The sequence below is a fragment of the Pristiophorus japonicus genome, chromosome 18, assembly GCF_044704955.1.
Source record: "Pristiophorus japonicus isolate sPriJap1 chromosome 18, sPriJap1.hap1, whole genome shotgun sequence".
Lineage (NCBI taxonomy): Eukaryota > Metazoa > Chordata > Chondrichthyes > Pristiophoridae > Pristiophorus > Pristiophorus japonicus.
The window spans coordinates 22,925,394-22,953,284 of NC_091994.1; the positions used below are offsets into that span (position 1 = coordinate 22,925,394).

Here is a 27,891-nt window from a genome sequence, read left to right on the forward strand (position 1 = left end):
GTGAGTGAAACTCCAATTAATAGCAGATTAAGCTAACCATGTATGTAAATTATTTTTCTATTATATACCTCAATTGCATTTACTAAATTCAAAAGCAGGATTTGTAAATGGGCAGTATGAAAATGTTGCTTTAAATCTAACTTTTGCAGTCATCTTGTGTTTTATATCCTTTAAATATTTATCCTTTATAATGTAGTCAATCACTCAGCAACATGGCATCATTATAAAACCGAAGGGATTAATGATCTCGGCAAACTACCAATTTTGTTTTAAGCTCCAGAAGAGAAATGAAATACTAATGGGATGTTTCTTTTGTGAGGGTCCCATTTCTAAATTGTTTTCTTCCTTCATTGGATCCCAGTACACTATGCTAGTACAGCTGGGAAGATGGGCAGGTGAACTTCTTTAAAATTACTGCTCTTGCATTGCTCACCAGGAAGTACACTGGGTTTGAGTTACCTTCCAGTTTCTTTCTCTTTCTGATGAAGTGGCTGGTTTCCATTCAGTACCTTCTCTGACAGTAGCAATCGAGATTGAAACCTCACTCTGGGGAAGCTCCAAGAATGGGACTCGATTTACAATCAACTATTCTAATATCGCAGCTTTGTTTTAATTATTCCTCTCAATTCTTTTGCTGCATAATGTTTGATTTAGACTGTCGGTTTGAACTTTGAGATCCAGAATTAAATATAGCAGTTGTTTCTCTAAGTAAAAACTGATGTGGAGTTTTTTAATCAATTTTTTTAATGATCTCGGTAACCTCTCTATTTTGTTAGAAGCAGTGGTTTTTTTTATGTTGAAAGATTGATAATGTGGAAACAAGTTGCAAATTCTTTAATCCGATTGCATTTACAACTTTGATTACATCTAATATGCCACGCTTTAGCACATCCACACTGCATGCTGCTAAAATTACAATTTATAGGACTCCACTGAGCAGGCCAGAGAATGCATTTTTTTTAATGAAAATCAGGGAAGAACTATTTGAGCAATTACATTGATGGTAATTGCCTACCAATTTTGTTTTAAAATTTTGTGGCCATTTTTGAAGAAACACAATTAGATTATTTTATGTCAATCTATACTAAATATTGCAGCTGTGCACACTTTATGTTATCATGCTTTTTGCGTCTTGAAATTTTTCCTGCCTCTGTTACACCTCCGTAGTACCTGCTTCAACTAACTAAGCTAAACCACCTATATCCCTACTCTCGTTCTCTGCATATTTAGTCTAGGATTCTGAATTACTCATCCAGTAACATGAACATTATGCTGTCCTACCCAATCAGCTGGCAACATCTTGCACAGCTTAAATGCAAGGTAATAACTATCTCCAACTAACCCCTCCTGAGATTCAATTGCACCACCATTACAGAGTTCTCCCATCATCAACATCTTTGGGGTTTCCATTGACCGGAAGCTTAACTGGACCAGCCATATCAGCACCATGACTACAAGAACAGGGTAGAAGTGATTTGTGGCTGATGCTCTGACCTTCAAAGCTTCTTTCTCTACAAGGTACAAGTGAGGAGTGTGATGGAATACTCACCACTTGTCTGGATATGTGCAGCTTCAATAACATTTAAATATCAACAATGTCCAGGAGAGAGTAACCCATTTGATTGGCACCCCACTGGATGCCCCTCCACCACAGGTGTGTTGTAGCTGCAGGAAACACTGTATTAATTCACCAATCAACCTTCCAGCCCTGGAATCTCTACTGCAGAGAAGAAGACGACCAGCAATGTCATGGGAACACCCATCGGGGCCAAAATTCAGGGTCTGTATAAGGCCCATTACTGCCGTCATGTGGTGGAATCGAGTGGCCGCCGCGTTCCAGTCCATTGGCCGCCCGGACCCAAATTCAGCTCAGGGATTTTTCAGCCTGTCCCCGCTGCTGCAGACCGCCGCAAGTGCATCATCAAAGCGCGCACCGCCGCTATCCCGCACCTCCCCAAATTTACTTTAAAAAATCCATGAGCTGCTGCACGATGTCCCTGACAGCTTTCTCTTTTGGTGCACCTTATTTGCTCTTTCTCTGCCCTGGCAGTGTGGCGGCCATTAAAGGCAAGGGCCGAATGCTGTGGCCACCATCTTATTTTATGCCGGCCGGATTATTGTTCCCCCGGGTTCGACCGGGCCGTCAACAGGCAGCCTAGCACCCCCCTCTTGGGTGCCAGGCCGCTGGCCTGGCTGAAACCTTCCCTGGTGGCCCAATGGACTGATGTTTGTGAATGCTGGGCCCCTTTTAAATGAAGAGGCGAGCGGGGTGACGCAACGCATCGTGACGTCATCTCCGCTCCGCCGCCAAGTGACAGTGGCGGAGACTCGGTCCCACCTTACCTTCCGCCCCTCACCGGGACTTACTGTCCCGAGTAGGATCGACTTCCAGTCCAATGCAAAAAAAACTTGAAAGTGGAGAAAATCGCTCGGAAGGCCGCTGCATCGAAACCGGCGAAGTTGGGGAAGTCCAGAACCAGGGGTCACAGACTAAGGATAAGGGGTAAGCCATTTAGGACCGAGATGAGGAGAAACTTCTTCACTTAGAGTTGTTAACCTCTGGAATTCCCTACCACAGAGAATTGTTGATGCCAGTTCGTTAGATATATTCAAGAGGGAGTTAGATATGGCCCTGATGGCTAAAGGGATCAAGGGGTATGGAGAGAAAGCAGGAAAGGGGTAATGAGGTGAATGATCAGCCATGATCTTATTGAATGGTGGTGCAGGCTCGTCTATGTTTTATGTTCTATAAAGGTAAAACATCGTGGGTGTGCCAACTTTCTGACATGCCTGAATTTCGGAGCCATCATCTCCAAGTTGCACCCATTCCTAATTTGGACATCATAGGCAGTCCCTCGAAATTGAGGAAGACTTGGTTCCACTTCAAAAGTGAGTTCTCAGGTGACTGTACAGTCCAATACGGGAATTACAGTCTCTGTCATAGGTGGGACAGACAGTGGTTGGAGGAAAGGGTGGGTGGGGAGTCTGGTTTGCCGCACACTCCTTCCGCTGCCTGCGCTTGGTTTCTGCATGCTTTCGACAGCAAGACTCGAGGTGCTCAGCGCCCTTCCGGATGCTCTTCCTTCACTTTGGCCAGGGACTCCCAGGTGTCGGTGGGGATGTTGCACTTTATCAAGGAGGCTTTGAGGGTGTTTATGAAACGTTTCCTCTGCCCACCTGGGGCTCGCTTGCTGTGTAGGAGTTCAGAGAAGAGCGCTTGCTTTGGGAGTCTGTTCGCATGCGTGACACAAATGTGGCCCGCCCAACGGAGCTGGTTGAGTGTGGTCAGTGCTTCGATGCTGGGGTTGTTGGCCTGATCGAGAACACTAACTTTGGTCCGTCTGTCCTCCCAGGGGATTTGCAGGATCTTGCAAAGACATTGTTGGTGGTATTTCTCCAGTGCTTTGAGGTGTCTACTGTATATGGTCCACGTCTCTGAGCCATACAGGAGGGCGGGTATCACTACAGCCCTGTAGGCCATAAGCTTGGTGCCAGATTTGAGGGCCTGACCTTTGAACACTTTTCCTCAGCCAGCTGGCGCACTGGAGACGGTGTTGAACCTTGTCGTCTATGTCTGCCCTTGCTGTGATAGTAGGCTCCCGAGGTATGGAAAGTGGTCTATGTTGTCCAGGGCTGCGCCGTGGATCTTGATGACTGGGGGGCAGTGCTATGTGGCGGGGTCAGGTTGGTGGAGGACCTTTCTCTTACGGATGTTTAGTGCATTGTCTTGCATTTGTGACGGTCTTGCATTTGGCCTGAAGGCGACGACGATTGAACAGGTTCCAACTGGTTCTATAGTTTAGTTCCACTTCAGCGGGGAGCTTGTTGAGTGTGAGGTGGAGCATTGCAGCGAGGGAGATCGAGAAGAGGGTTGTCGCAATGACGCAGCCATGCTTGACCCCGATCCAAACGTGGATTGGGTCTGTGGTGGATCCGTTGGCCAGGATCATGGCTTGGTTTCTCATATTACTGGGTGAAAAACCGAGAATTCCCCACCATCACGGGACCACCATCACCACATGCACTACCGAAGTTCAATAATAGGACCCACCACCACCTTTTTGGAGCAGCTAGGGCAGGGTAATAAATTCAATCATGCCAGTATAGCCATGTTTTTTTTAAAAAAAATAAGAAAGTTGTTTAAACACCAGGTGGCGCTGCTACCTCTTCTGACTTGCATCTCCCAGCCTCCTCCTTTGGAAAGTCTGTGTCTCCTAAAGCTACCTGGAAAAAGTGGGAGTTTGTTTTATAGTTTGCACCAAAATTTATGCTGAAAATTCAGTGTTATTTTGGGGGGAAAACCTCTTCTCCCCTCTATTTTGAAATGTGTGTTTTTTCAATATTCTGCGTCTGTGCTGCATTGTGAAGTGAATTAGGTGAAGTTTTGAATCTCCCCATTCCTGAATTTAAAACATGTCCCATCCTCTTCCACCCTTGTACTTAACTCATTTTGCTCATTTGTATGCTGTGGTGAATTAATTTGCACTGTTCTGCAGTTCATTAAATTCCTTTTTCATGCTATTCTGAAATTATTTCAAATTCCTTTTCTGTGCTATACTGAAATGATTTACACTGTTGCTCAGCTCTTAATTTATCTACATTTCTGAATTAACATTATAAAGATAGATGAACCAGTGAATGAATTTCTAACTTGCAATACTGTCTTGATATATATTTAGCATGAATTTAAAAACAAAAGTAAGGTGTACAATGTTTTTGTTCCCATTATAAACCGTTTTACATACATTAGTGAAGTTCAGGTTCAAGTTAAATTAATTGTGAATGTTCATTCCCAAATATTTGTAGTAGAGTACACTACAACATACAATTATTGTTGGCAGTATAACTGCCCTTCTATCTGTCCCAATAACCACCATTCGGGTTTTACTTGATCTGTCCCATTGCAGTCCATGTGCGAGCCCGAGTAACTTCATGTTCCTCATTACAGTCTCTCTGTGAGGAGGCATAACTCCTCCACAGTATTATGCAACTGTAAATGTTAATGCATTTATTTTAAGCAGGTTAGTGCTCCCATTAAACTGACCTAGGAACATTGTATGAGTATTTGCTAACATTGTCAAAAAATAATTTATAGTCTTATGGTTGAAATAGGGATCGAATAAAGTTCAAAATTACCTTGATATATATATATATCTATCTACCATATGTTAAAAGTCTTGTGTATAGTGCATACTTCCTGCAGATTTCGCAGTGTGATTTTAGCCACACAATTCCAACGTCACACTTCTAACATATCCTGTGACTGAGTAATGCCATGGGAGATCTGCTCGTTTAATATAAAATATTTGCAAGTGTTCTATTAATTTTAGTTTAAGATGTGTTGTATCTAGCTATACCTATAATTGTCTTCTGTCTGTTATAGGCTGACACATTAAAAGAGAGGTATCAGAAAATAGGTGACACCAAACGAGCTACCCCAATTGAAGTCTTATGTGACAATTTCCCAGGTTTGAATCCTTTTTTTCTTAACCTAAATCAAGCACAATACAACCTCTGCAAAGAATGAAAGATCTGCACTTACACAGCACCTTATTGTGTCTCGAACATCTCAAAAGTGCTTCACATACATTGAACTACGTTGAAGTGCTGTCCATAGTTATGTAGCTAATGCACCAGCTATTTTGTGCATAATAAAATTCAAACACCAATATGATAAGGACCAGCTGATCTATTTTTTGGTTGAGTGAGGAATGTCTCTTGGGACATTAGAAGTTCCTGCTCTTCAAATTGTGCCATGGGATTTTTAACATCCACTGGAATGGGCAGATAGGTCTTTGATTTAATATCTCATTCAAAGGACAGCATCTCTGACAATGCAATAATCCCTCAGTCAGAGTGTCATAGGAACAGGAGTAGGCCATTTAACCCCTCGAGCCTACTCCACCATTCAGTTAGATCATGGCTGATCTGTATTTCAACTCTATTTGCCCGCCTTGGATCCAGATCCCCTAATACCCTTCCCTAATAGAATTCTATCAATCTTAGTTTTGACACTTTCAATTGACCTAACCTCAACTGTTTTTTAGGGGTGGGGGGTGGGGTGGTGGAGCTCCATACTTACACTACCTTTTGTGTGAAGAATTGCTTCTTGACATCACTCCTTAACTGCCTAGCTCTGATTTTAAGGTTATTCCCCTTTGTTCTGGACTCCTTCACCAGAAGAAATCGTTCCTCTCTCTTTACCCTATCAAATCCCTTAATCATATTATTTCATCTAATTCAATGATAAATATAGTGAAAAGCTGAGGCCCGAGTACAGATCCTGGAGGGGGTGGGGACACCACTAGTCACATCTGCCAATTAGAGGACATACTCATTATCCCTACTCCCTGTTTCCTCCCACCTCCTAACCAATTCCCTACCCCATGCCAATAGGTTGCCTCCAATTCCATGCACTTTTATTTTTGCTAACCGTCTCTTTTGTGTGGAACCTTATTGAATGCCTTCTGGAAGTCTATATAAATAACATCCATAGATACTCCCTTATCTACAACATTAGTAACATCCTCAAAGTTCAACTAGGTTAGTAAGACATGACATGCCCTTTACAAATCCACGTTGGCTCTTTGATTAGTTCATATTTGTCCAAGTGCTCAGTCACTCTGTCAGCCTAGATTGTGCCTTTAGGTCCTGGAATAGGACGGACTTTCAAATTCTGACTCTGATGGGGGAGTGCTACCAAAGTGAACCAAACTGATGCATTTTTAAAGAAATTTATTGTCCCCTTTTTTTGTCGTGTAGACCTAAAGAGGGTACTGTATGAGTAAATTTTATTCGTGGTTGGTACTGTTCCCTGAATATTTTCATTTCTAGGTAAACATGAAACATATATACTGGAGGTCTGATTTAAGATGGAGATGATGCGTCCTTTCAGAAAGCGAAAAGAAAAAGATGGGTTGCAGTTGATTTCCAGACAGAGTAGTCCTATATGCACCTAGATTAGGACATGCATTCCAAAGGGATTCATGCCGCATCATTTTAATGTATCTGCTTCACTAACTGCTGAAATAGGTAGCCAAAGGGCTCAATAGAAAACAACTGGGATACATGAGTAAAAATGGTCTACTGATTGTGTTTACCCCCAGTGTGTTCTTTCCCTTTAACTTTATGAATATAATGAGCTGTAAAATTTGATTTACTTTCACTTTTTTTGTAGAAGAAATGGCAACGTATCTCCGCTATGTACGAAGACTTGATTTTTTTGAGAAACCAGACTATGAATACCTGAGAAAACTCTTCACTGATCTGTTTGATAAAAATGGCTTTGTGTTTGATTATGAGTATGACTGGGTTGGCAAGCCACTAGTAAGTATTCTACAAATTTTCAAAGGCCTTTCAAATTTAATGAAGTTCTCCTTTTGGGCTCTGAGCCCCTAAAAACTGCAACAAAAAAAAATAGGAAGCCACTTAATATGTTGTAGCTTTTGACTTGAATCATAGTTTCAATCCATGGTTGAATGCTCATGGCTCAGCTGGTTACATGGAGAGCAACTGAGACATACAGATCAGGAAGTTCCCAGGTAGAACTCCTGGTCTTTGCTGAGTTAGCTAATTTTAGCCTGTGTAAAGGTAAAGGCACGACAATTCACCTTGGTACTCTTAAGATAGGGAAAGGGAAATCATGCAAGGTTTCCCGCTTTTGATCACTATTGAGCAATTCTTGCTCCTAGTGCGCTTGTATACATCAGGTTCAAGCTCAGCTGAGATGCCCCTTGCAGTTGAATAATCTGCCAACACTTGTGTCTAGACTCACACATGAAGAATTGTTATTTTGGCAGTGTACCAGAGAACAATCAACATCCATGGAAAGAGTAGATGCCTTCAGGAAATAAAAAAAAATAAAAAATCGGACAACACATCCTCAACCTGCCACATAAATGGTAGCAGATTTTGTGCATGCATGTGTTCCGTCATGGAGAGGTGGAAAACTTCATTAGCATATTTAAATCAGACTCCCATCCTGCAATTGTCAGCCCGATTTAATAGTTGCCACGTGGGTTTCCCAGGGGTCGGCAAACCCAGCAGTAAAAGAGAGGCAGGAGTTGCTGGTTCAAGAAGGTAAGTGATTTTTCCAGCATTTCTTGTGGATCACAAGGAGCAGGAATGCAACCACCGGCCCCCCCCCCCAAAGGAAGCCTTCAGTCTCTCTTCTCACCCATGACGTGATCGCAGACCCCGACCCCTCCGATGGCCTCTCCCTCAGCCACAATCTCTGTCCTTCCCACCTCCCATGCCGACCTCTTTTTTTTCTCCTCCCCCCCCCCCCCCCCCCACACAGTCCCTGCCGCTGGTTTTCCCGCCCAGCAGCAGGCCAGTCTGCCAATTTGGCGGGCTGCCAGGCAGGAAGTGGAACATAAAAATTATAATGTCATGCTATTAAATTGGGCAGGACCTCTGTGCCCCCGCCGCGACACGTCTCTTGGCCGTTTTGCCCTCCCGATCGCCCTGTAAATATTGGGGCCCTTGAGTCTGTTGTTGAATTCTTCAGAATTTAACATCCAAGTCTGAATAGACTTCCAAGTTTCAAACTGTTGGCTATTAAAATGTTTCCACTCCTATCCACTGATACCTGTTAACTCTCCTGTAATTTAGCTTTTAATCCAGACCTACAATGCAGTACAGGCTGCCTTCTCCAAAAGTATTGTGATTATGACTGGAGAACAGAAATGCCTTGCTGAGGGTGTGCTTTGTAGGTTGAAATGCTTTTTATTTCAACCTACAAAGTACAAAGTGGCAGCAGTGATATTGACCCCTGTTCTACTTGCCCTCAAAATGACTCCTGACTCCAGTCTTGAGCAGTAGTATCATCTCTTTTGCAATGTTAAATGTTTATTCATAAAGGATACAGAAGACCAGAATAAAGCATGCAAAGTTGGTATTTTGCATTTGTTTCTACCTTGTATAGGAATGCACAGTCACCTGAGTGTTGAGAGCTGTTTTTTTTCCTCCAATTCTATAGCATTGTAAATAGAAAATTTGGAAAGTTGATCAACAGACTATCCAGTGACTTCCAGCGAAATACTCCCAGGAAATCCATTTCTGAGGCTAATGCTTTCACAACTTGCACTGATGAGTTGCCCAGTCAACGATGAGAATTCATTTGACCCTTCGAGCTCATACTTCCATTGAAACCTCCAATGCTGCCACATACAATATCCAACTGCCTCTTGAATGACTCCAGAGTTTTTACCCCGACTCCCAACCAAATGACTATTAGAGTATTAATCGTTCTTTGTGTGAAGCAGTGATTCCTGACATCGTATAAACCTACAAAATTCATGGGCAGGAAAAGACACACTGGTCCATCACACCTGCCCACACCATGATAGGCGGACCATCATGACTAAACACTCCTTCCCTCCCACCGCCATGTAATCTCCTGGAAGAGGGGTTTAAAAAAAGACAAAACCCTGGGCCAATAGGGAAAGAATACTCTGGAAATGTCCTCTGTGACCCCCTCGAGTGAACAAAACTAGTCCAGGAGATCACATGGACCAGTGTTGTCTATAAAGACACTTGCCTTCTATATGATGCGATCGTTTCCCCCAGTCAGGAACTGGTCCATCTCCCTCTTGAAAGCATGCAGAGTCAGCACCTAACACACCAGCTGGTAATATATTCCAGAGGCTCACTGGGGAAAAAAAGAACCACCTAACATCCTACTCGTACATAGTTTAAACTTGTGACCCCCATGTCCTCCCCAATCTGTTAAACCGGAATAATCTATCAATAGGGATGCTATCCAGCCCTTTCATTATTTTATAGACCCACATTCGGTGACCTCTAAATCTACACCGCTCTAAAGTAAATAGACCAAGGTCCTTGAGCCTATCTGAGTAGCTGAAGTTTTTAAAGCTAGGAATCATTCTCTTAGCTCTCCCTTGGACCTTTTCCACAGTCACTATATCACTCTGTCTTCAACCTTTCGTTTACCATTTTCTACCAATGTTGCTTTATCTTGCAATCATGCTTTAATTTGAAACCGTGTTAAGGATTAACCCTTTCTGTTCTATTTTACACACAGTCCACTCTCGCACATCCCCCTTGGAGGCTTGAGTCCAAGTTTTTCTAAACCTTCCTTGTAACCCACTCCTCTGATGCTAAATCTTGTTGCCCTTCTGTGTAATGTTTCTAGGATTTGGCTGTTTCCCTTGTGCTTTGGTGATCGGGTCTGAGTGCAGTATTCAAGGTGTGGCCTGACCAGAGCACTATACACTCAGCATGCTGGACTCGGACTATTGAATTGGCAATATAGCACAACAGTCTTGTTTGCTTTAATAATTGCTGTACTCCAGCTAGATAGTTTCAGCTTCCCCTAACTCCCCGCCCCCAGCTAGTTCAACACCATTCATTAAGTATGTTTCACATTATTCCTTCCAGTCTTAACGTTTTGAATTTCTGTATTGAATTTCAATTGCCATATTTATGCTTAGTGTTACATGATGTGATAAGCAATACAGACCAGATAGATCCAGGGGTTCATTACGAGTCTCTAGCAAATGAGAAAGCTGGTCTAAGCCCATTGACTTCTGTGTCCTGAAATAAAAGAAAATTTGTCCAGTGTTCTCACTCCTGCTTGCTATAAAGTATGTATTTGTGGATGTCTGATGAGGAAAACACTGGACTTGGCTGCAATATCTCCCATAGTTAAATAGTTAATCAGCACTTCCTATCTAAATTTGCAAGAAGAATAGCCACTGAGTGGGTACCAGAGAGTTTGGGTTACTAACTTCACGAGAGGAGGAATGGGTGGAAAATTGGGGGTGGAAGGAAAAAAAGAGCGTTTTGTAATGTAATATTTTTTTCTAATAACTTCAGCCAACTCCTATTGGTTCAATCCATGCTGACATACCAATCTCGCCGCCCAACCGAGATAAAGCACCGCAACCAACGAAACCGGTAAGAACTTGGTGAATATTTTAATCATAACCCTACATGGGAGCTTCCACGAAATGATTTTGATGTTGATGAATTGTGGAATTTACCAAATATGTCAAAACCTTGTAGCGCTATACTATGGTATAAACCGTTGGAGGTTTTTGCATTAAAAGTGATGCAATGTAGTTACATATTTCTACTAGCAACCAGTTTTGACAATTTTTAGGTATCAGTTTGAAGCCTGCACATCTTGTGTACCTTGTGATACTATATAGTAAAATACATTGAAATCGTAAAAAAAATATTTTCTTAACGTTTATATTCCTGTACTGCTTTCATAATGATACCACACCAGGATATGTTAGTGTAGTAGTGGAAGATAATATCATGGCTATGGTACTGGACCCATAGTAACTCAGGTTGAGTTCAAATCCAAGCATGGCATGACGTGGAACTGAATTCAATATATTTGATAGCTTATTGGCTGGAAAAAGAAATGACCATGAAAGTTACTGAATTGTTGTAAAATATCAACTAGTCCGCTAATGTGCTTCAAGGAAGAGAATCTGCCATTCCTACATGGTGTGGTCTATATGTGACTCCAGTCCCAAGCCATGGTTGGACTGAATTGTAAAACAATTGCTCAAGATAAAAGTCGACCAGCATCATCTTGGGGAAACGGGGGATGAACAATAAATACAGCTTTGCCGGTATTGGCCTCATCCTGAGAATAAATATATTTGTTCTCTTTTTAAAAAAAAAAGATGATTTGATACTGTATTTGGTTTTCACTAATGCCTTTAACTGATGTGTCTTCAATGCAAATTTTACCTCCCTTGTACTGCAGTCGAGTTACCTGGTAGAATACTGGTGTCTTCGTGGGAGACTTTACTCATGTGAATGAGCTACTATACCTCATTAATCTTTGTTAGAACTGGATCTGATCCAGGAAACAGAAATTGGGTAACTTTTAATTGTCTGTCATAACAGTAGTGAAACGCTACAACCGTACAATGGATAAAATCAAAGTTACATTACAGTAGAACATTCCATGTACTATTACAAAGGTGATATTGGATCAAATTGCTGTTAAAATTAAAATAAATGCTACTTTAGAATTTAATGCATGAATCATGTGCACTGAAACATTATCAGCATTTGCATGCTATCACTTTGATAAACAGGTATTTGTTTATATTGATTTAACTTCCTTTTCCACTGGAAATTGCATAGGCTACTTATCTAGCATTGTTGTACACCTGCCTTTTACTCATCAGAGTGAGGAATGCAGCATTCTACTGTGATTTATCCAACTGACCTTTTTGATGGTGTTTACAATTTAATGGGATATATTACATGACCCTGACACGTGATAGCAGAGCTGCTTCTTGCTTTCTAACTACAGCCATAAAATCTCCATAGTCTCTCGCTTTATGGTGGTTGTGTCATGCTTGCAACCTGCTTTGTTTTGAGGAGCTTGGGTGATACAAGAGCACTGTTTCTGTGTAGTGGCCATTTGCCACAACTTTCTTTCTTGATGCACTTCTATATTTGTTTTATGTATGGTGAAATAATTGCTCCCAATAATATCACTCTGAAGACCAATCTGTGTGTGAAGCGAGGCAATTCACATACTTGTACCACAATTGAATGTTAAAACATGTTTTGCACTGGTTAACATTTCCATTGGATGCTTAGTAGGCAGCAGTGGAGTATCTCACTTAGTCCTATAATAAGGAATTTCTTCATAACTCAAGACTGTCACTTACCCATTCATGGAATAAACTGTTTCTCACTTTACAGCTTTTGTATTTGAGCATTTCTGCAGTGTTTGCAACTCATTTTGAATATTAGCAGAACGGGAGGGCATCAGTGAAATGTAAGCAACCCCAGAAGAAGGATAAACTGCCCAGTTTTACCTTTATACTTTAGGTGCAAATTTGCATTTTTGTGAACTTTACAGCAGGGTGCATCAAGCATAAATAATACCAAAACCCCCACTGCTATATACTAGTTTGGGACCGAAAGTGAATTTTCTGCTAACTTCAAATAGACACAGTAGCAAACACACACAATATCTTGTGTATATAACTCTAATATTAATTTTGGTTGCAACTGCTTCAATGCAAACCTCCTCTTTTGGGTCAAAGAACATAATTTCTGGATTAGGGTTCAGTGGAGTCAAGTTCATGGTTGCTAACCATCTGTTTTTGCATGGGCATTCACATTTCCTGCTCCAGTCTACATTGTTTGCATGGGGAGGAGAGGTGGGGAAGATCCAGCAAGATTGTTGATTTGGGCTCAGCTGAAATTGTCCCATGGCTAAGTGGTAATTTGCAGCACTCTTACTGTAATGTGCTTTTATTTAATTTAAATGGCGTTTAAGGGGGTCAGTGTTTCAAGAGTGGATAAGTCTTGTTCGTATTTCCAACTGTTTACAGCTGTATCGCAGATTTCTAGCCACCAGCACAAGCAGGGGCTGAAAAACTTGACGTCTGAGTGAGAAACAGTTAGCAACATATGAATGCATATGAAATACTGGATATTGCTGCAGCGTAAGTTAGAACAGGTTGATGTTCCATAAGCACTTAGATTCTAACTAATTTTCATATGTCAAACATGAGGTTTGTTTTCACAATGAAACACACTGAATTGTGATACAAATCGCTAAGAGAAATCTGATATCCAGTATGATTTTTCAGTTATCTCAAAGCAATGATTTTGATCATGAGCCTTTATTCAGATGTGTTTTTCAGTTGTATGCTGATTTGTCAAATGATTGTAATGAGAAATGTGACTTAAGGGAAAGGCAGCAAAAGAAATAATAGACCGTTTAGGTGTAAATTTCAAAGTTAAAATAGACACTTACCAAAAATGTTCCATTTGACTGCAGTATAATGCATTATGGGAGAGAGTTAAAGAAGCTGTACTTCAAATGAAGAAATAGCTATTAGCTTTTTTTTTAACCCTTAAGTAATTTTAATTATGTTCAGCATCTGTCCCCGCAAAGACGAGTGTAAATGTCCAACCTCCATGGCACAAACCTGGTATTGCAGTACTTCCAGGAACGGTGCAGTGGCTCTAGGCCTTTTAGCTAAGAGCATTGGCGCAGAGTGATCCTTGGCGTGTGCAAGGTGACCTCTGGCGTTTGTGATTTGACAAAGAATTGGAAAGATTGGCAACGAATAAATGTCCAATTCATATTCAGATCAGAACTACACTGAACTTGTTGCTTCTAACTAAAACATTAAATGTGTCAAAACTTAGTGGGCTATTGGTGAAAAAAAAATCTAAATCCATTGGAAATTACCCATTTAATCAGATCATTGCTTTCTAATCCAAGTTTCTACTTGGTCAGAAGGTGCTTTTACCATCCAAGATTTGCATTCTTTAATAATATATAAGGAACAAAATACGGGAAAAAGGCACTCAGCCCCGTGAGCCTGCTCCTACTGCAGTTTGCTCCATCATGAACTTTCTAACTTATTTTAATCTCCTGCGGGAAGATAAGGTTCTGTAAAACTACTTCCTGCCCCGTACAAAGGATAATCAAGTAAACTCAGAATTTCATCTTTTTAAAAATCTGTTTAATTGGAAACTGAAGGCTTTTCCAAATCCTAAAAAGTGTTCCAACACGAAGGATAATATGTGTTGCTGTTGTAGAAGTCACATTCTTTTTCCTTTATATGCTAGAATTGCTCTTGCACCTTAACCCATTATTCTTTTCTGTTTGCTCACTGATATTGCCTCACTTGTAGTAATCCTCTTCACTGTCACCTGTTTTTCTAGTGCACTGCGATTTTAATTTGGCAGGTTTACTAATTTGCTTTTTATATAATTGCTGTATCTGCTTGCTTTAGCATGATTTCCCCCTCACTTTTGTGGTTTTTTTTGTTTTGTTTTTCTCTTTTTTTCTTTTTTAACATTGGCAGTTGGCAGATCGCAATGGAGCATGGGAACCTCATTCCAGCTGTCAGCCCAGTACACATCATTTGGGAACACATCTAGCATCAGACAGGCTTGGAGGTTCCGTACAGGTACTTTCTGCATTCGTCGCATATTCTAACCGTGTTGCTTGTAAAACTGATGTGTCTTCCTTGCAAACTAATTTGCTTTCTATAGTACCTAATATTTGTATTCTTCACTTCAATTCTGCATTGTAACTGGATTTCAAGTGACATTCATAATGTATGATTTCTTTATGGTATTCAGTTTAACTATATCTCGTAATAAGTAGTCAGTGGTGCAGTTAAATGGTACCAGAAGTTGGTGCTAACCTATTACCAGTGCACAAATTTCCACAATGTTGGTGAAATGGAGAAAAACACATATAACACACTTCCTGGATTCCTGTTCAGATTTTGGATTCCGACTCAGTAAAGGCTTGGACATGGAGCCATTCGTAAGCACCCCAAATAGTTATTTGGATGTAATCCAACACTCCGCGTAGCTAGCCAAGATCTACAATTGTAACATATTGAATGAGTAAATGGTATCATAACTTGTTCTAAATGATACGAACCAGCAAGTCTCTAGGTTCAATGCCTGATTTATATTGGGTTAGCTGATTTCATTTGGGGCATGTGGTGGGTAATTAAAATTGACCCCTGTCAGTGGGCTATGCAGTGGAAAAATCAGCCAGAGTTACTGTTACATAGGAACAGGAGTGGGGCATTCAGCCCCTGGAGCCTGTTCTACATTTCAATTAGATAATGGTGGATCTGTACCTCAATTCCATTTACGGTTTCTTCGAACCATGTTGATATTTTTGGATGTTGATTGGAGACGGGGCTGAGTTCAGCTGTGACGATCTCAATGATTACCCGGCCTGCCAACACTCGCTGTCTAGGCCTGTCACAAGAACACTGGCCAGTTCAAGGAAAGAACTCCGGGAGAATTGCTGACACCCACTGCTCTGTTCTGCAGCATTATTCACTACATTCAGGCGAAGAGAACAGAGGGGCAAATAAATTCAGAGGGAAACACTTCTTGAGGTGGTGGAGGGAATTGTCTGCTAATTTATTGTGACTTGCTGATATAGCTGAGTGTTGTATGATTAGATCTTTGTTGCAGGTGTTTTCTGCCAGTGTAACCATACTAGATCTACAGTTCCTTCGGAAATTACAAGTGTCTTGCAAGTCATGCGTATATTTTTAGTTGCAGGTTCTTTTGAGCCTAAGTATGCATAATTATGCAGTGGTGTACATCAAATTGAACATTCTGAAACGTATTCCACTCACTTTGTATCTGTTTGTATGCACTGAAAATTGAAAGTATGCAGTGTTGCATATTGAAGCTGAGATTTTCCTTTTAAAGTTTCCCACCAGATCAAATGTTTTGGGAAATGGTGAAAATAAGAGAAACATTAATATAGTGCCTTACATGACAGGACATTTCAAAGCACTTCACAGTCAATTAGTTACTTTTGAAGTGTAGTCACTATTGTATAGGGAAGCATAGCAGACAATTTGTATATAGCAAGATCACACAAACAAAAATGAGAGAAATTATGAATTAAACTGTTGTTGTGATAGTTATGGGATAAATACTGGCTGGGACACCAGGGAGAACTCCTGCTCTTCGAATAAGATATAGGATCTTTTGCGTCTACCTAGGGCAGATCGGACCTCAATTTAACAGCTCATCCAAAAGGCAACACCTTAAGCAGTGCAGCACTCCCTCAGTACTGGACTGAAGCATTAGCCTAGATTGTGTGCTCATTTTCTGAAGTGGGCCGAGAACCCACGACCTGTCAGAGGCGAGAGTGAGCGAAGGCTGACAAGGTGCGATTTCCCTGTCGGTAGATTCTCAGTCTGGCACTAGTAGTGATGCTGATCTACATTTCTAGCTGCAGAGGACACCAGTTAAAACACACTGTTACCTTTGGTGCCAGACCTATTGTAGAATATTTAGTTTTTCTCTCGATCAAATTCCTTTCCAGCAGTAGTTTTTCTGACATTGCAGGATTTCACTTTTATGACATTGATGCCACACAGAGACAGTAAAAGGAGAAACTACTAAACAACTTGGTAATTAGTGTCCACAATGCCCCCTCAGGCTTTTGAGAGTTCTTTCAAGGAAACATATTTTCCCCATCCATGTCTTCCTCTATATCATTCCTTTGCCAAAATGTTGGTGTAGTGACCTGCCTCCTTGTGTTTACAAATGCTTTTCTTGAACTATCTTGTAAGAGTCACAAAAATGAGGCAGAGTAAATCATCCTTCCCCTGCTCTGAGTCAGAAGGTCATGGGTTCAAGGACCACTTCAGAGACTTGAGTACATAATCTAGGCTGATACTTCAGTGCAATACTGAAGGAGTACTGTAATCCGATGTGTCATCTTTCGGATGAACCGCGATCCCACCTACACCTTTGGGTAGACACACAAGATTCCAAGGCGCTATTCGAAGAGCAGGGGAGTTCTCCCAGTGTCTTGACCAATATTTATTCCTTAACCAACATCACTCAAACAATCTAATTGGTCATTCATCTCATTGCTGTTTGTGAGATTTTGCAACGTGCAAATTGTCTGCTGCGTTTCACTATATACAACAGTGACTACACATCAAAAGTAATTGACTGTGAAGTGCTTTGCATCGTCCTGGGGTCATGTAAAGCACTATATAAATGCAAGTTCTTCTTTAGTGTTATGGGCAAAGCAAGGAAGTAGGACTAACTGGATAGCTCAAAGATCAAGCACGGGTATGATGGGCTGAACGGCCGCCTCGTGTGCTGTATGATTCGATGATTCTTTTCACTGAATAAGCTCGGAGTGGTTTGTAACACCTTCCTCTCGCGGCATAACCAAAATCAAAGCGTCTCTTGGGGAAAGCTCATATTCAACCTCTGCACCACAATGCAAGTTACACCATCGTAACACACACAAAAAACAAGCACCCAGGACATTATTTTTGCCAGATGGCATTTCAGATTCTCCTCTGCAATCTTAAAAGATGTAGAAAATTCATGGAGATGACTTTCACCAACTGAGAATCACTTTCTCGGAGGAAACCTGCAGCAGTTGCCCTTCCACCTGGTCTGCTGAAGTATTGTCTTTGCAAGCTCCTTCATGTTGAGTTTTCCATCATTCTTCTAATTCAGTAAATTACTTATTCCCTTCTGCTTTATCAGGCAGAAAGGGCAAAAGTACTTCAGCTCACACCTCACTGTTGCATACAAGGCATCCCAAATTTGGGGACTGAATTCCACTGGCAGTAGAGACCAGATTTCCTGCCTCCAAATAGAAAGGAAATTCTTGCACGATTTAAGTTGACATTTAGAATCTGTTGCATAAAATACCGGATACTTGAAGTCATGTGTGTTAATGGATGGAACAGTTTATTGGATGCCATGTTATGATCAACCCAATGTCCACAATTTTCCAGTGAATTATTAATTTTTGCTATAGAACAGTGAGGAATAATGCTAATCAAAAGTCAAAATGAGGATTTTTTTTCATCAACCTAGTGTTTGAAATGTATTAACAAATTCATTCTTATGCTTAAGCATTTCAAAACTAAACTATTGAGAGATTCACTTAAGTAAAGTTTCTGTGTGCATGTGTGAATTACATAAACTCTGCACGTAGAGTAACAACTAACTTTCCTAAACCAAGAGAAATAATCACAAGTTGGCAAAATTAGAGGCTTGCGGTACCCCCGTCCCCAAAGTCTGCTGGAGTTTAACTGGCTAAAATAATACAGGTTACCAGCACTGGCGATCTTTCTGCTGATTATTCAACCAGGAACAACATATATGTTAAGGAATTGGATAGCCAGATTATCTGGAGCTGAGTGAGAAGAACCCTTCCTGGTTCCATCAAATAAACCAGGCTGCGTGGTCAGTCATCAGTGGTGCCCTGGAGTAGCTTGGTCCTGCCTGGTCATAGAATCATAGAAATTTACAGCACTAAAGGAGGATATTTCAGCCCTTCGTGTCCGTGCTGGCTGACCAAGAACTATCAAGCCTAATCCCACTTTCCAGCTCTTGATCCATAACCCTGTAAGTTACGGCACCTCAAGTGCACATCCGAGTGTTTTTTAAATGTGGTGAGGGTTTCTGTCTCTACCTTTCAGGCAGTGAGTTCCAGACCCCCCACCACACTCTGGGTGAAGAACTTTACCCTCATATCTTCTCTAAACCTCCTCTTCCCCTCCCCCTTCCATTTACTTTCAATCTATGCCCCCTGGTCGGGTTAAAAAATTACCAAATGTGCTACAAATAATTTGTTTTATCCTAATCTGCCATCACCGTGTCGGCTTAATTACAAATGTTGTCATAGAAATATGGCCCTGTCCATTCGGAAGGAGGATACCATTCATTGTTCATTTGCCAGCTGATAGATACAGGTTTGAGCTTACACTGGAACAGATGGGCAGTATAAAACAAGTGACTGCACTTCAAAAAGTAATCCCGTTCACTAAAAATCATTTTAGGACATCCTGAGGACATAAGATGCTATATAAAAGCAGTTGTTTCTTCCTTCTCACACAGGTTGATGCTTCTTGGATTTTTATCTTTGAAAGGTGGGAGTTCAGATGTTTGGATATGTGCAGCAGGCTAAACCCAATCTCTCTTACCCCCTCCCTACCCTACCATGATCTTTCCTAGCCAAGGAGTGGGCGGAGGCCTGTTTCTAGGCCTCTGCCAGTTCAGCTCTGTAATCAGTTACTAAAAGGTTCGTGAGTATTTGAAAAAGCATTTCACGCAGTAGAAAAACTTCCCACAAGTAAATGAGATGAATAACCAGTTAACTGACTTTTTAGTAAGTGTATACACAGCTCATTTACCTTCTGGTGACGCTGGTTGAAAAAGAATTGTTGGTTACGTCATTTGGAGAATTGTCTCCTTTTCTCCAAATAGTGCAGCGAAACAGACAGGTGGGACCTTGTGTTTTATCTATAGGAGTAAACTGCCAGCAATGCAGCATTCCCTCAGTACTGCAGTGGCGTCCAACCTAGGTTATGTGCTCCAGCACCTATTGTGGGACCAAACTCTCAAACTTCTGACCAAAGATATGAATACTAACAACTGAGCCAAGTTGACGCATTCAAATCTACTGGTCATTCATTGTTCCCCCTCCCTCGGTGAAGAGGTTTACTGGTCTCTGCTAAGTGATGCTCCACAACAACATAGTTAGATCAGAAATTTGATGTATGATGAATTGCAGGCATGAACCATGTTGCAATACACATTGGAGCTTTTAATGCACAGTCCACCATATCACCCAAGCCTTCTAAATCCTAACGTGAAGTACTGCGATTTAAAAAAAAAACTATATTTTCTTTGCCTATGTAAGTATATCACTGCAACAAATAGACATATATACTGTTATAGTAAATAGACATCTATCCATGAGATGACCATCTCTACTGTGTAGTTTTATACATTCTTCAGTGATCTTTGATGTGCTATATTTATGTTTAGTTGACCAGTATATTTAATGTTGATATTTTTGCAGCATTTCCATCTCCACTTTTATCTCTTGTTTATCATTGAAATGGTTTACTTTAGTGAGTGTCACATAGTTTATGGCTACTTGATTGGAAGTGCGTAGTTTCTGCTTTTATTTCTATTTGTCCTATCTCTTGGGTGAAACTATTAGTGTGACTTTGGCTGATTTTATTTTGTTATTTATAAGCTTTTTTCCTTATTTCATTAAATGTACAGTTACATCGCACATAATAGGTAATTAATAGGAAATTGCACATTGCTTCTTTCACTTATTTTCTGGATTTTTTTTTTAAGGTGCTGGGTTCAACAAATGGAGAGCTTAACACAGATGATCCTACGGCAGGACACTCCAATGCACCCATCACAGCCCCAGCAGAGATTGAAGTGGCAGATGATACAAAGTATGAATTTCTCCTAATTTTCAACATAATTACTTTATATATGTGAATATTAAGCAAAAGTAAGTCCTGAATAACTATACTTTGACTGCACAAGTGATGCAGCATAGCTTATGATGTAAGCTAGAGGTATCATAGAATCGTAGAAATTTACAGCACGGCAAGAGGCCAGTTTGGCCCATTGTGTCCGCACTGACCAACCAAGAATTGTATCCAGCCTAATCCCACTTTCCAGCTGTAGCCCTGTAGGTTACAGCACTTTAATGCATATCTCAGTATTTTTTTTAAGTGGTGAGGGTTTCTGCCTCTGCCACCCTTTCTGGGTGAAGAAATTTCCCCTCATATCTCCTCTAAACCTCCTCCAAATTACTTTAAATCTATGTCCCCTAGTTGTTGATCCCTCCGCCAAGGGAAACTGGTCCTTCCTATTCACTCTATCCAGGCCCCTCATAATTTTATACACCCCAATCAGGTCTCCCCTCAGCCTCATCTGCTCTAAAGAACAGACCCAGCATCTCCAATCTTTCCTCATAGCCAAAATTCTCCAGTCCAGGCAACATTCTTGTAAATCTCCTCTGCACCCTTTCCAGTGCAATCCCATCTTTTCTGTAATATGGTGACCAGAACTGCACACAGTACTCCAGCTGTGGCCCAACCAGTGTGTTATACAGTTCAAGCATAACCTCCTTGCTCTTGTATTCCATGCGTCGACTAATAAAGGCAAGCATTTCATATGCCTTCTTAACAACCTTATTTACCTGGCCTGTTACCTTTAGGGATCTGTGGACCTGCCCTCCAAGGTCCCTTTGTTCCTCTATACTTTTCAGTGTTGTACCATTTAACATGTATTCCGTTGACTTGTAAGACCTCCCCAAATGCATTACCTCACATTCCATTTGTCACTGTTCCGCCCACCTGACCAGTACATTAATAACTTTCTGCAATCTGCAGCTTTCTTCTTCATTATTAACCACACAGCCTATTTTAGTATCATCTGCAAATATCGTCTTCGAAATCCCAACCTTCAAGTCCAAGTCATTGATATATACCACAAAAAGCAAGGAGCCCAGCACTGAGCCCTGCGGAACCCCACTGGATACAGCCTTCCAGTCTCAAAAACATCCAGCAACCATTACCATTTGCTTCTTGCTTATGAGCCAATTTTGGATCCAACTTGCCACTTTGCCCAGGAACCCATTGGCTTTTACTTTCGTGACCAGTGTGCCATGTGGGACCTTAACAAGAGCTTTGCTAAAATCCATATACACTCCATCATACGCACTGCCATCATCGACCCTCCTGGTTACCTTCTCGAAAAATTCAGTCAAGTTAGTCAGACACGACCTTTCCTTAACAAATCCATGCTGACTGTCCTTGATTAATCCATGTCTTTTCAAATGAAGATTTATCCTGTCCCTCAAGATTTTTTTCAATAATTTTCGCACCACTGAGGTTAGGCTCACTGGTCTGTAATTACTCTGTCCCTTTCTCCCTTTTTAAACAAAGGTACAACATTAGCTGTCCTCCAGTCCTCTGGTACCACACCTGTAACCAGAAAGGACTGGAAAATGATGGTCAGAGCCTCTGTTATTTCCTCTTTTGCTTCTCTTAACAGCTTGGGATACATTTAATCAGAGCCTGGGAATTTATCCACTTTCAAAGCTGCTAAGCCCCTTAATACTCACTCTGTTTATCTTGTCTAATATTTCACACTACTCCTCCCTCATTGCAAAGTCTGCATCACCCCTCTTGTGAAAACAGATGCAAAGTATTGATTAAGAATCATATCCACATTTTCTGCCTCCACACACAGATTTCCTTTGTGATCTCTAATGGGCCCCACTCTTTCTGTAGTTATCCTCTTGTTCTTAATGTATTTATAAAATATCTTTGGTTTTCTCTGATTTTACTTGCCAACATTATTTCATGTTCTCTTTGCTTTCCTGATATATTTTTTTAATTGCACCCCTGCACTTCTTATACTCCTCTCTAGTCTCTGCAGTATTGAGTTCTTGGAATCTGTCATAAGCTTCTCTTTTTTTCATTATCTTACCCTGTATGTCCCTTGACATTCAGGGGGCTCTCGATTTGTTAACCCCACCCTTTTTATTTTAAGGGAATATACTTGCTCTGTACCCTCAGGATCTCCTCCTTGAATGCCTCCCACCGCTCTGACACTGATTTACCATCAAGTAGCCGTTTCCAGTTCACCTTGGCCAAATCCCATCTCAGCTCAGCAAAATTGGCTTTACCCCAATTGAGAACTTTTTTTTCCTGGTCCACCTTTGTCCTTTTCCATAACTACCCTAAATCTTAATGAATTCTGATCACTAGCACCAAAATGCTCTCCCACTGATACCCCTTCCACCTACCCCTCTTCATTCCCTAAAATCCAGTCCAGAACCGCCCCCTTCCTTGTCGGGCTTGTTGCTGGCTAAAGAAGTTCTCCTAAATGCATTTTAGGAATTCCGCACCCTCTCTACCATTCACACTACCCTTTTCCAGGTTAATGTTAGGGTAGTTGCAATCCCCCACTATTACAGCTCTATAGTTTTTGCAGTTTGTCCACATATTTGCTCTTTATCTCCCTCTCACTGTTTTGGGGTTTATAATACATGTCCAGCAGTGTGATTGCCCCTTTTCTGGTCTTCACCTCAACCCATATGGCCTCATTTGATGACCTCTCTAACATATCACTCCTTCTCACAGCTATAATTGTTTCTTTAATTAATACTGCGACCCGCCCCCCCCCCATGATGACTCATTGCCTTGGTGCTGAAGTGGATTGTATTGAAGTTGTGATGAAGGTCCATCCATTACACCTGTCAAATTTAAGCTTTTTAACATTTCTCACAAAAATCACATTTTGGCAAAACTATTACTTTAGAGCATCTCTGCTTTCCCATTTAAGTTTTTTTTTGAAGAATTGAGAATTCTTTTAAGAATCGTTGTGTAATATCACACATTATTCCTCAGTTGTGGGTGTGTATAGCGGTGGTCTGGAATAACCCAAGCTTTGATTCTTCCCTTCCCACAAGTCGATACAGTCAGCAAAATTTAAAGATGGCTGTTGTATATGGATATATTCTGCTGAGGCTCTAGTGAGCACACATTTTTAACAGTGGAGTAGGATTTACTTTGCTTCTGTCTTGTCAAGAGAGTGTTTGATGCTAATATTCAGTGCCCAAGATAAAAACATGTTCCATTCTCTTGCACTCATGTTGGTTAATACAAAGAAAATTGAATTTATTTAGGCCTACAAACCTGCATTTCCTCTGTTCATGTGGATTTATCGTCCATAAATATATCACCACCCATAAATATTTTTGCTTGATAACCAGAAATAATATCCTTCAGTCAGAGATCCACTATATGCATTTTTTTCTTTTGGCCATTACCAGACAACTTCTGTCATCTTCATTGCCAGTAGCACTGCTGCAGAAAGGAGAAAATCCGATGGTGTTTTGGTAAATCTAGTGGAGCTATAACTCCTGGCTGCTACCAGCAGGAAAGTTGTGCCTTTTGGTCAACTAAAACCTTCAGCAGTATCAGGGGTGACATTTTTTTCAGCCGTGAAATAATTGTGTTCTTTTTTTTTTTTAAAAGGTGCTGTTGTTTCTTCAAGAGGCGGAAGAGGAAAACCATTCAGCGCCATAAGTGACTCTGGAAACTGCTGTGAGACTTACACGTGTGCTCTGCAACTTTCCAGTCATAATAGATTCAGAAATCCATCCCTTTTGTGGCAGGCATCTGCTGTTGTCTAAGATCATGACTTTTCTGCCCAGCGTTTTGGGCTTCTGACATTGGCACTCTTTTCTGCTGTGAAATTCATACTGGTGGACTTGGCAAATGCACCATGCAAAGTTTTTATTTCCTTTTCTGTGGGAATCCACGAAAGCATCGTCTTTGAAATAAACACCCGAAATCTGCATTAAATAGGATTAGTTCTCTCAGTGGGATCAAAACAGCATTGAGTTCAAGTTTTTTTAAAATTCCAGAAAGAAAAAGCAGCAATTACTTCAAGATTTTTGTGGGCTGTTGGTATAATTTGAAACTCGACTCAAGACATGCATCATTCATCTCCAGTGTTATATAATTGCAAGTCATACAATAATTATTTTCCTTTTTTTTTCCCCCTTTTATTTGATCAATATGAATGCGTGGTGTAGTCACTGTCGTTGGGTACTGTTGGGATGGGGAAATGCCCTGTCGGCTTTTCTCATCTTTAATTGCACTTTCGATAACAGTATGTAAGAGCTTTTGGGTCTGATTGTGCAAAAACTGTTTCTATGTACCTTTTTAAGGGAATACAAAAAAACGGTAGGAAACGTAGCATGTTTTTAAATGTAATAATGACAGTATAATGTTTGCAAAATGTAAATGAAGCAGTTGCATTATTAAACTGGGTAGAATTAGGACCTGACAGTTCACAGAAAAAAAAATCTTGTTCAAATTCAGATCTAGTTAGAACTTTTGTGAATCAGGTGGCACTCGGGTCGTATATGAACAGGAGATGGTCATCGTCAGAATTTCAGCAGCTGTACCATTCAAAACCATGCAATAAAGGGGCATGTCAGGCACAATGCATGTGAATGGGCCTTTCTATGGAGGCACTGTTTTATATTGGGTCTCGACAAAGCAACCCAGTTAATAGGGGAAGGTTTTTGTACAGTTGGCTTCTGTCACAGTTATGCCACATAATGAGAGATCAACACTCAGTTTTGTTATCAGTACTCGGAAGAGCACAAAGGTAAGCAAAAAGAGGATCTCTCATTTCAAAGCATTTGTTATTGACAAGTTTACAGCAAAGCACTTTGGAAGGCTTCTAGACGAAATTCTCGAGCTAATTCAACTTGTTGAGCAAGAAGTAGACAAAAGGACTCTGAGAAATCAGTAAGTTTACATTTTAGGCAAGAGCAGTGAGGAAGTAAGTTAGTAGTGATGCAGTCAGGCCTATCGGACAGCAAGGAGAATTCTTCAGGTTTCAAAGACTTTGTTGGAAAGCCAGTGATGTGAGCAGTGACAAAGTACCTCAATTTCTGGATTGGGAGCCACAGCTGTTTAAAGTCTCAACTAGGACAGAAATTAATTTGAAGTAAATCTTGATTTCAAAGGCAACTCCCAGCTTTACCAATTGCTTTCATTGTGCTGTACGCTGTTCATATAGCCACATTTTTGGTGTGTCGGAACCACAAAGATTTTATGCACAATTTTATTTTGAAAATCCATTGTTTTTACTTCGAAGTACATTTCGTTTTCAATCTTACACCATTTTAGAACCCTCTAAAATTTCCCTTTTTATTTTAAGGCTGCAGGTTTTTCTCAGGAAATTAGGGTACTTAAAATGGACCCCTGACAAGACTGGGCTATTTACTAATTATCCATCTCAATAGATTCTTGGTAACTATAGGTACAAGTAAATCTTGGGTTACAAACTTCTACCGAGAGTGAACCATTTGTGTCCTGCACATAACTAAGCTTATAGGTTACGTCCTTTACTGTGAGTTATCTTTACAGAAGCTGTTTTCATTGGTGCAGTACCTAGCAAGAGGTCCATTTCTGGTGCAGAGAAACACTCATCCACAACCATGTGCAACATTTTCTTTGTGTAACATTCAATTTTTAGTTGGTTAATCATTTTTTGAATGCTTAAGTGTTGTTGTGGATAGTGTCCATTTGCCAATGAGGTATAAGGAGGGCAACACAGAAACAAAAGGGTTTGGCAATGTTAGCCCATGAGCTCCTGTTACCAGGTCTCCAGGTAAACATTGTTTGATACGCTTGCATCCTAATATATTAATCAAGAAACTACAGTACTGTGTGTGATGGTTTTTGTATGGATAAAAACTGAAGTAATAAATTAATTTTTTTGCATTATTTTTTTCCGAAGTATCATTGACTATTCAGAGGGTTAGTTTGGCCAATATAGTTAAAGCGCTCCTGAAACCTAATTTGCAGATGTGTCTGGTCTTTTCCACATGTGAAAATATGAAGACATTTGAGGTGAAAGTTATGATTATTGTATTTTTCTTAAATAATGTTGAGCTTTGTGTTCACATATCTTGTGGACTATTACAAATTTTTCTGAAAATGGAGAATTCAACATGTCAGAGGTGTGAGACTGCCCAAAAGTTTTTAGGTGAGACTAGTATTGCACAGTTGTATTTTTATTAAATTCCCACCCCTAAAGTATAAACTAATTTCACAGATATTAGACCTGTCCTGAGAGAAGGCAGAACTGATTTTGTAACTGCCTAAAACATGCACTTTTCATACTGGTGATCTCAGTTCAGCACAGCCAAAGTTTAATTTCCCTTGGACAGAAAATTATGGAGTCAAGTGCTGCACAGAGACTATCTTTAAAAATATAAACCTAATGCTTGGTGGGCTGTTGACGGTCATACCTTATTTTAATACTTATTGCTGTATATAGACTTTCAAAAATTTATGTGAGCAGTTTAAGCTGCCAGAAATGACCAAGAGTTTGACTGTGAATCATCTCCATTTCCAATTAAATGGATAGAAAGAGGAGTTACAAAAAATGTCATGGTAGCACAGTGGTATCACCAGCATGCCAAGCAATGTTTTGCAAAATTCATCCGCTGCCTTTTCTGCTAGGATGGGTCTGTTATTGGCTGGAATGCAATTATCATCATGATATTATTGTGAAGATTAAAATGTATATTGATGTTTAGGTTCAGATTTCGTGACATTTGTGATCAAACCCATACTACTCCGAATGGCAGCGCACCCGAAAAGGTTGGACCATGCATTCTGTAACCTGCCCAGTAATTTAACACTTACTTGACACAAAATGGTCCCTATCCACAACAAGCACATGAGCAATTTTATTATGCTGTCATTAATTTTGGTGACTGTAATAAGTGAAAAGAACCAAATAAAGGGAATACAAGCAATTCATATTTGTGTATTTGTATTTTTTATTCATTCAGATTTAAAATTCCTTGCTGTCAACTAAACTTTCTGAAATGTTACAAAAGCATCAGGTAAGGGTAAATATTTACGGTAATTGGCTACCTTTTGCATTGTACTATTTAGTACAAAACTAGCACACACAAGTTGTTTACATGGGGCATGTGTATCATTTGTAAGAGATGGTGAGAAGTATGTTATTCTAGTC

At 40.5% G+C, this 27,891-nt stretch overlaps 1 protein-coding gene across 4 annotated transcripts in view; it reads left to right on the forward strand.

Annotated features, from left to right (window-relative positions):
* The window catches only part of LOC139228593 (casein kinase I), a 139,343-nt gene extending 111,672 nt beyond the window's left edge, over positions 1-27,671 (forward strand). Inside the window, exons 8-13 of one of the 4 annotated variants that reach the window (XM_070859748.1) lie at positions 5,384-5,468; positions 7,178-7,326; positions 10,840-10,920; positions 14,832-14,936; positions 20,647-20,753; positions 24,357-27,671. In XM_070859748.1, coding sequence (XP_070715849.1) covers positions 5,384-5,468; positions 7,178-7,326; positions 10,840-10,920; positions 14,832-14,936; positions 20,647-20,753; positions 24,357-24,411 — 582 coding nt within the window. In that variant the 3' untranslated portion in view covers positions 24,412-27,671. The remainder of the gene's footprint in view (positions 1-5,383; positions 5,469-7,177; positions 7,327-10,839; positions 10,921-14,831; positions 14,937-20,646; positions 20,754-24,356) is intronic. The other 3 variants (XM_070859749.1, XM_070859750.1, XM_070859751.1) reach the window with 3 other exon arrangements.
* Positions 27,672-27,891: the final 220 nt, after the last annotated feature.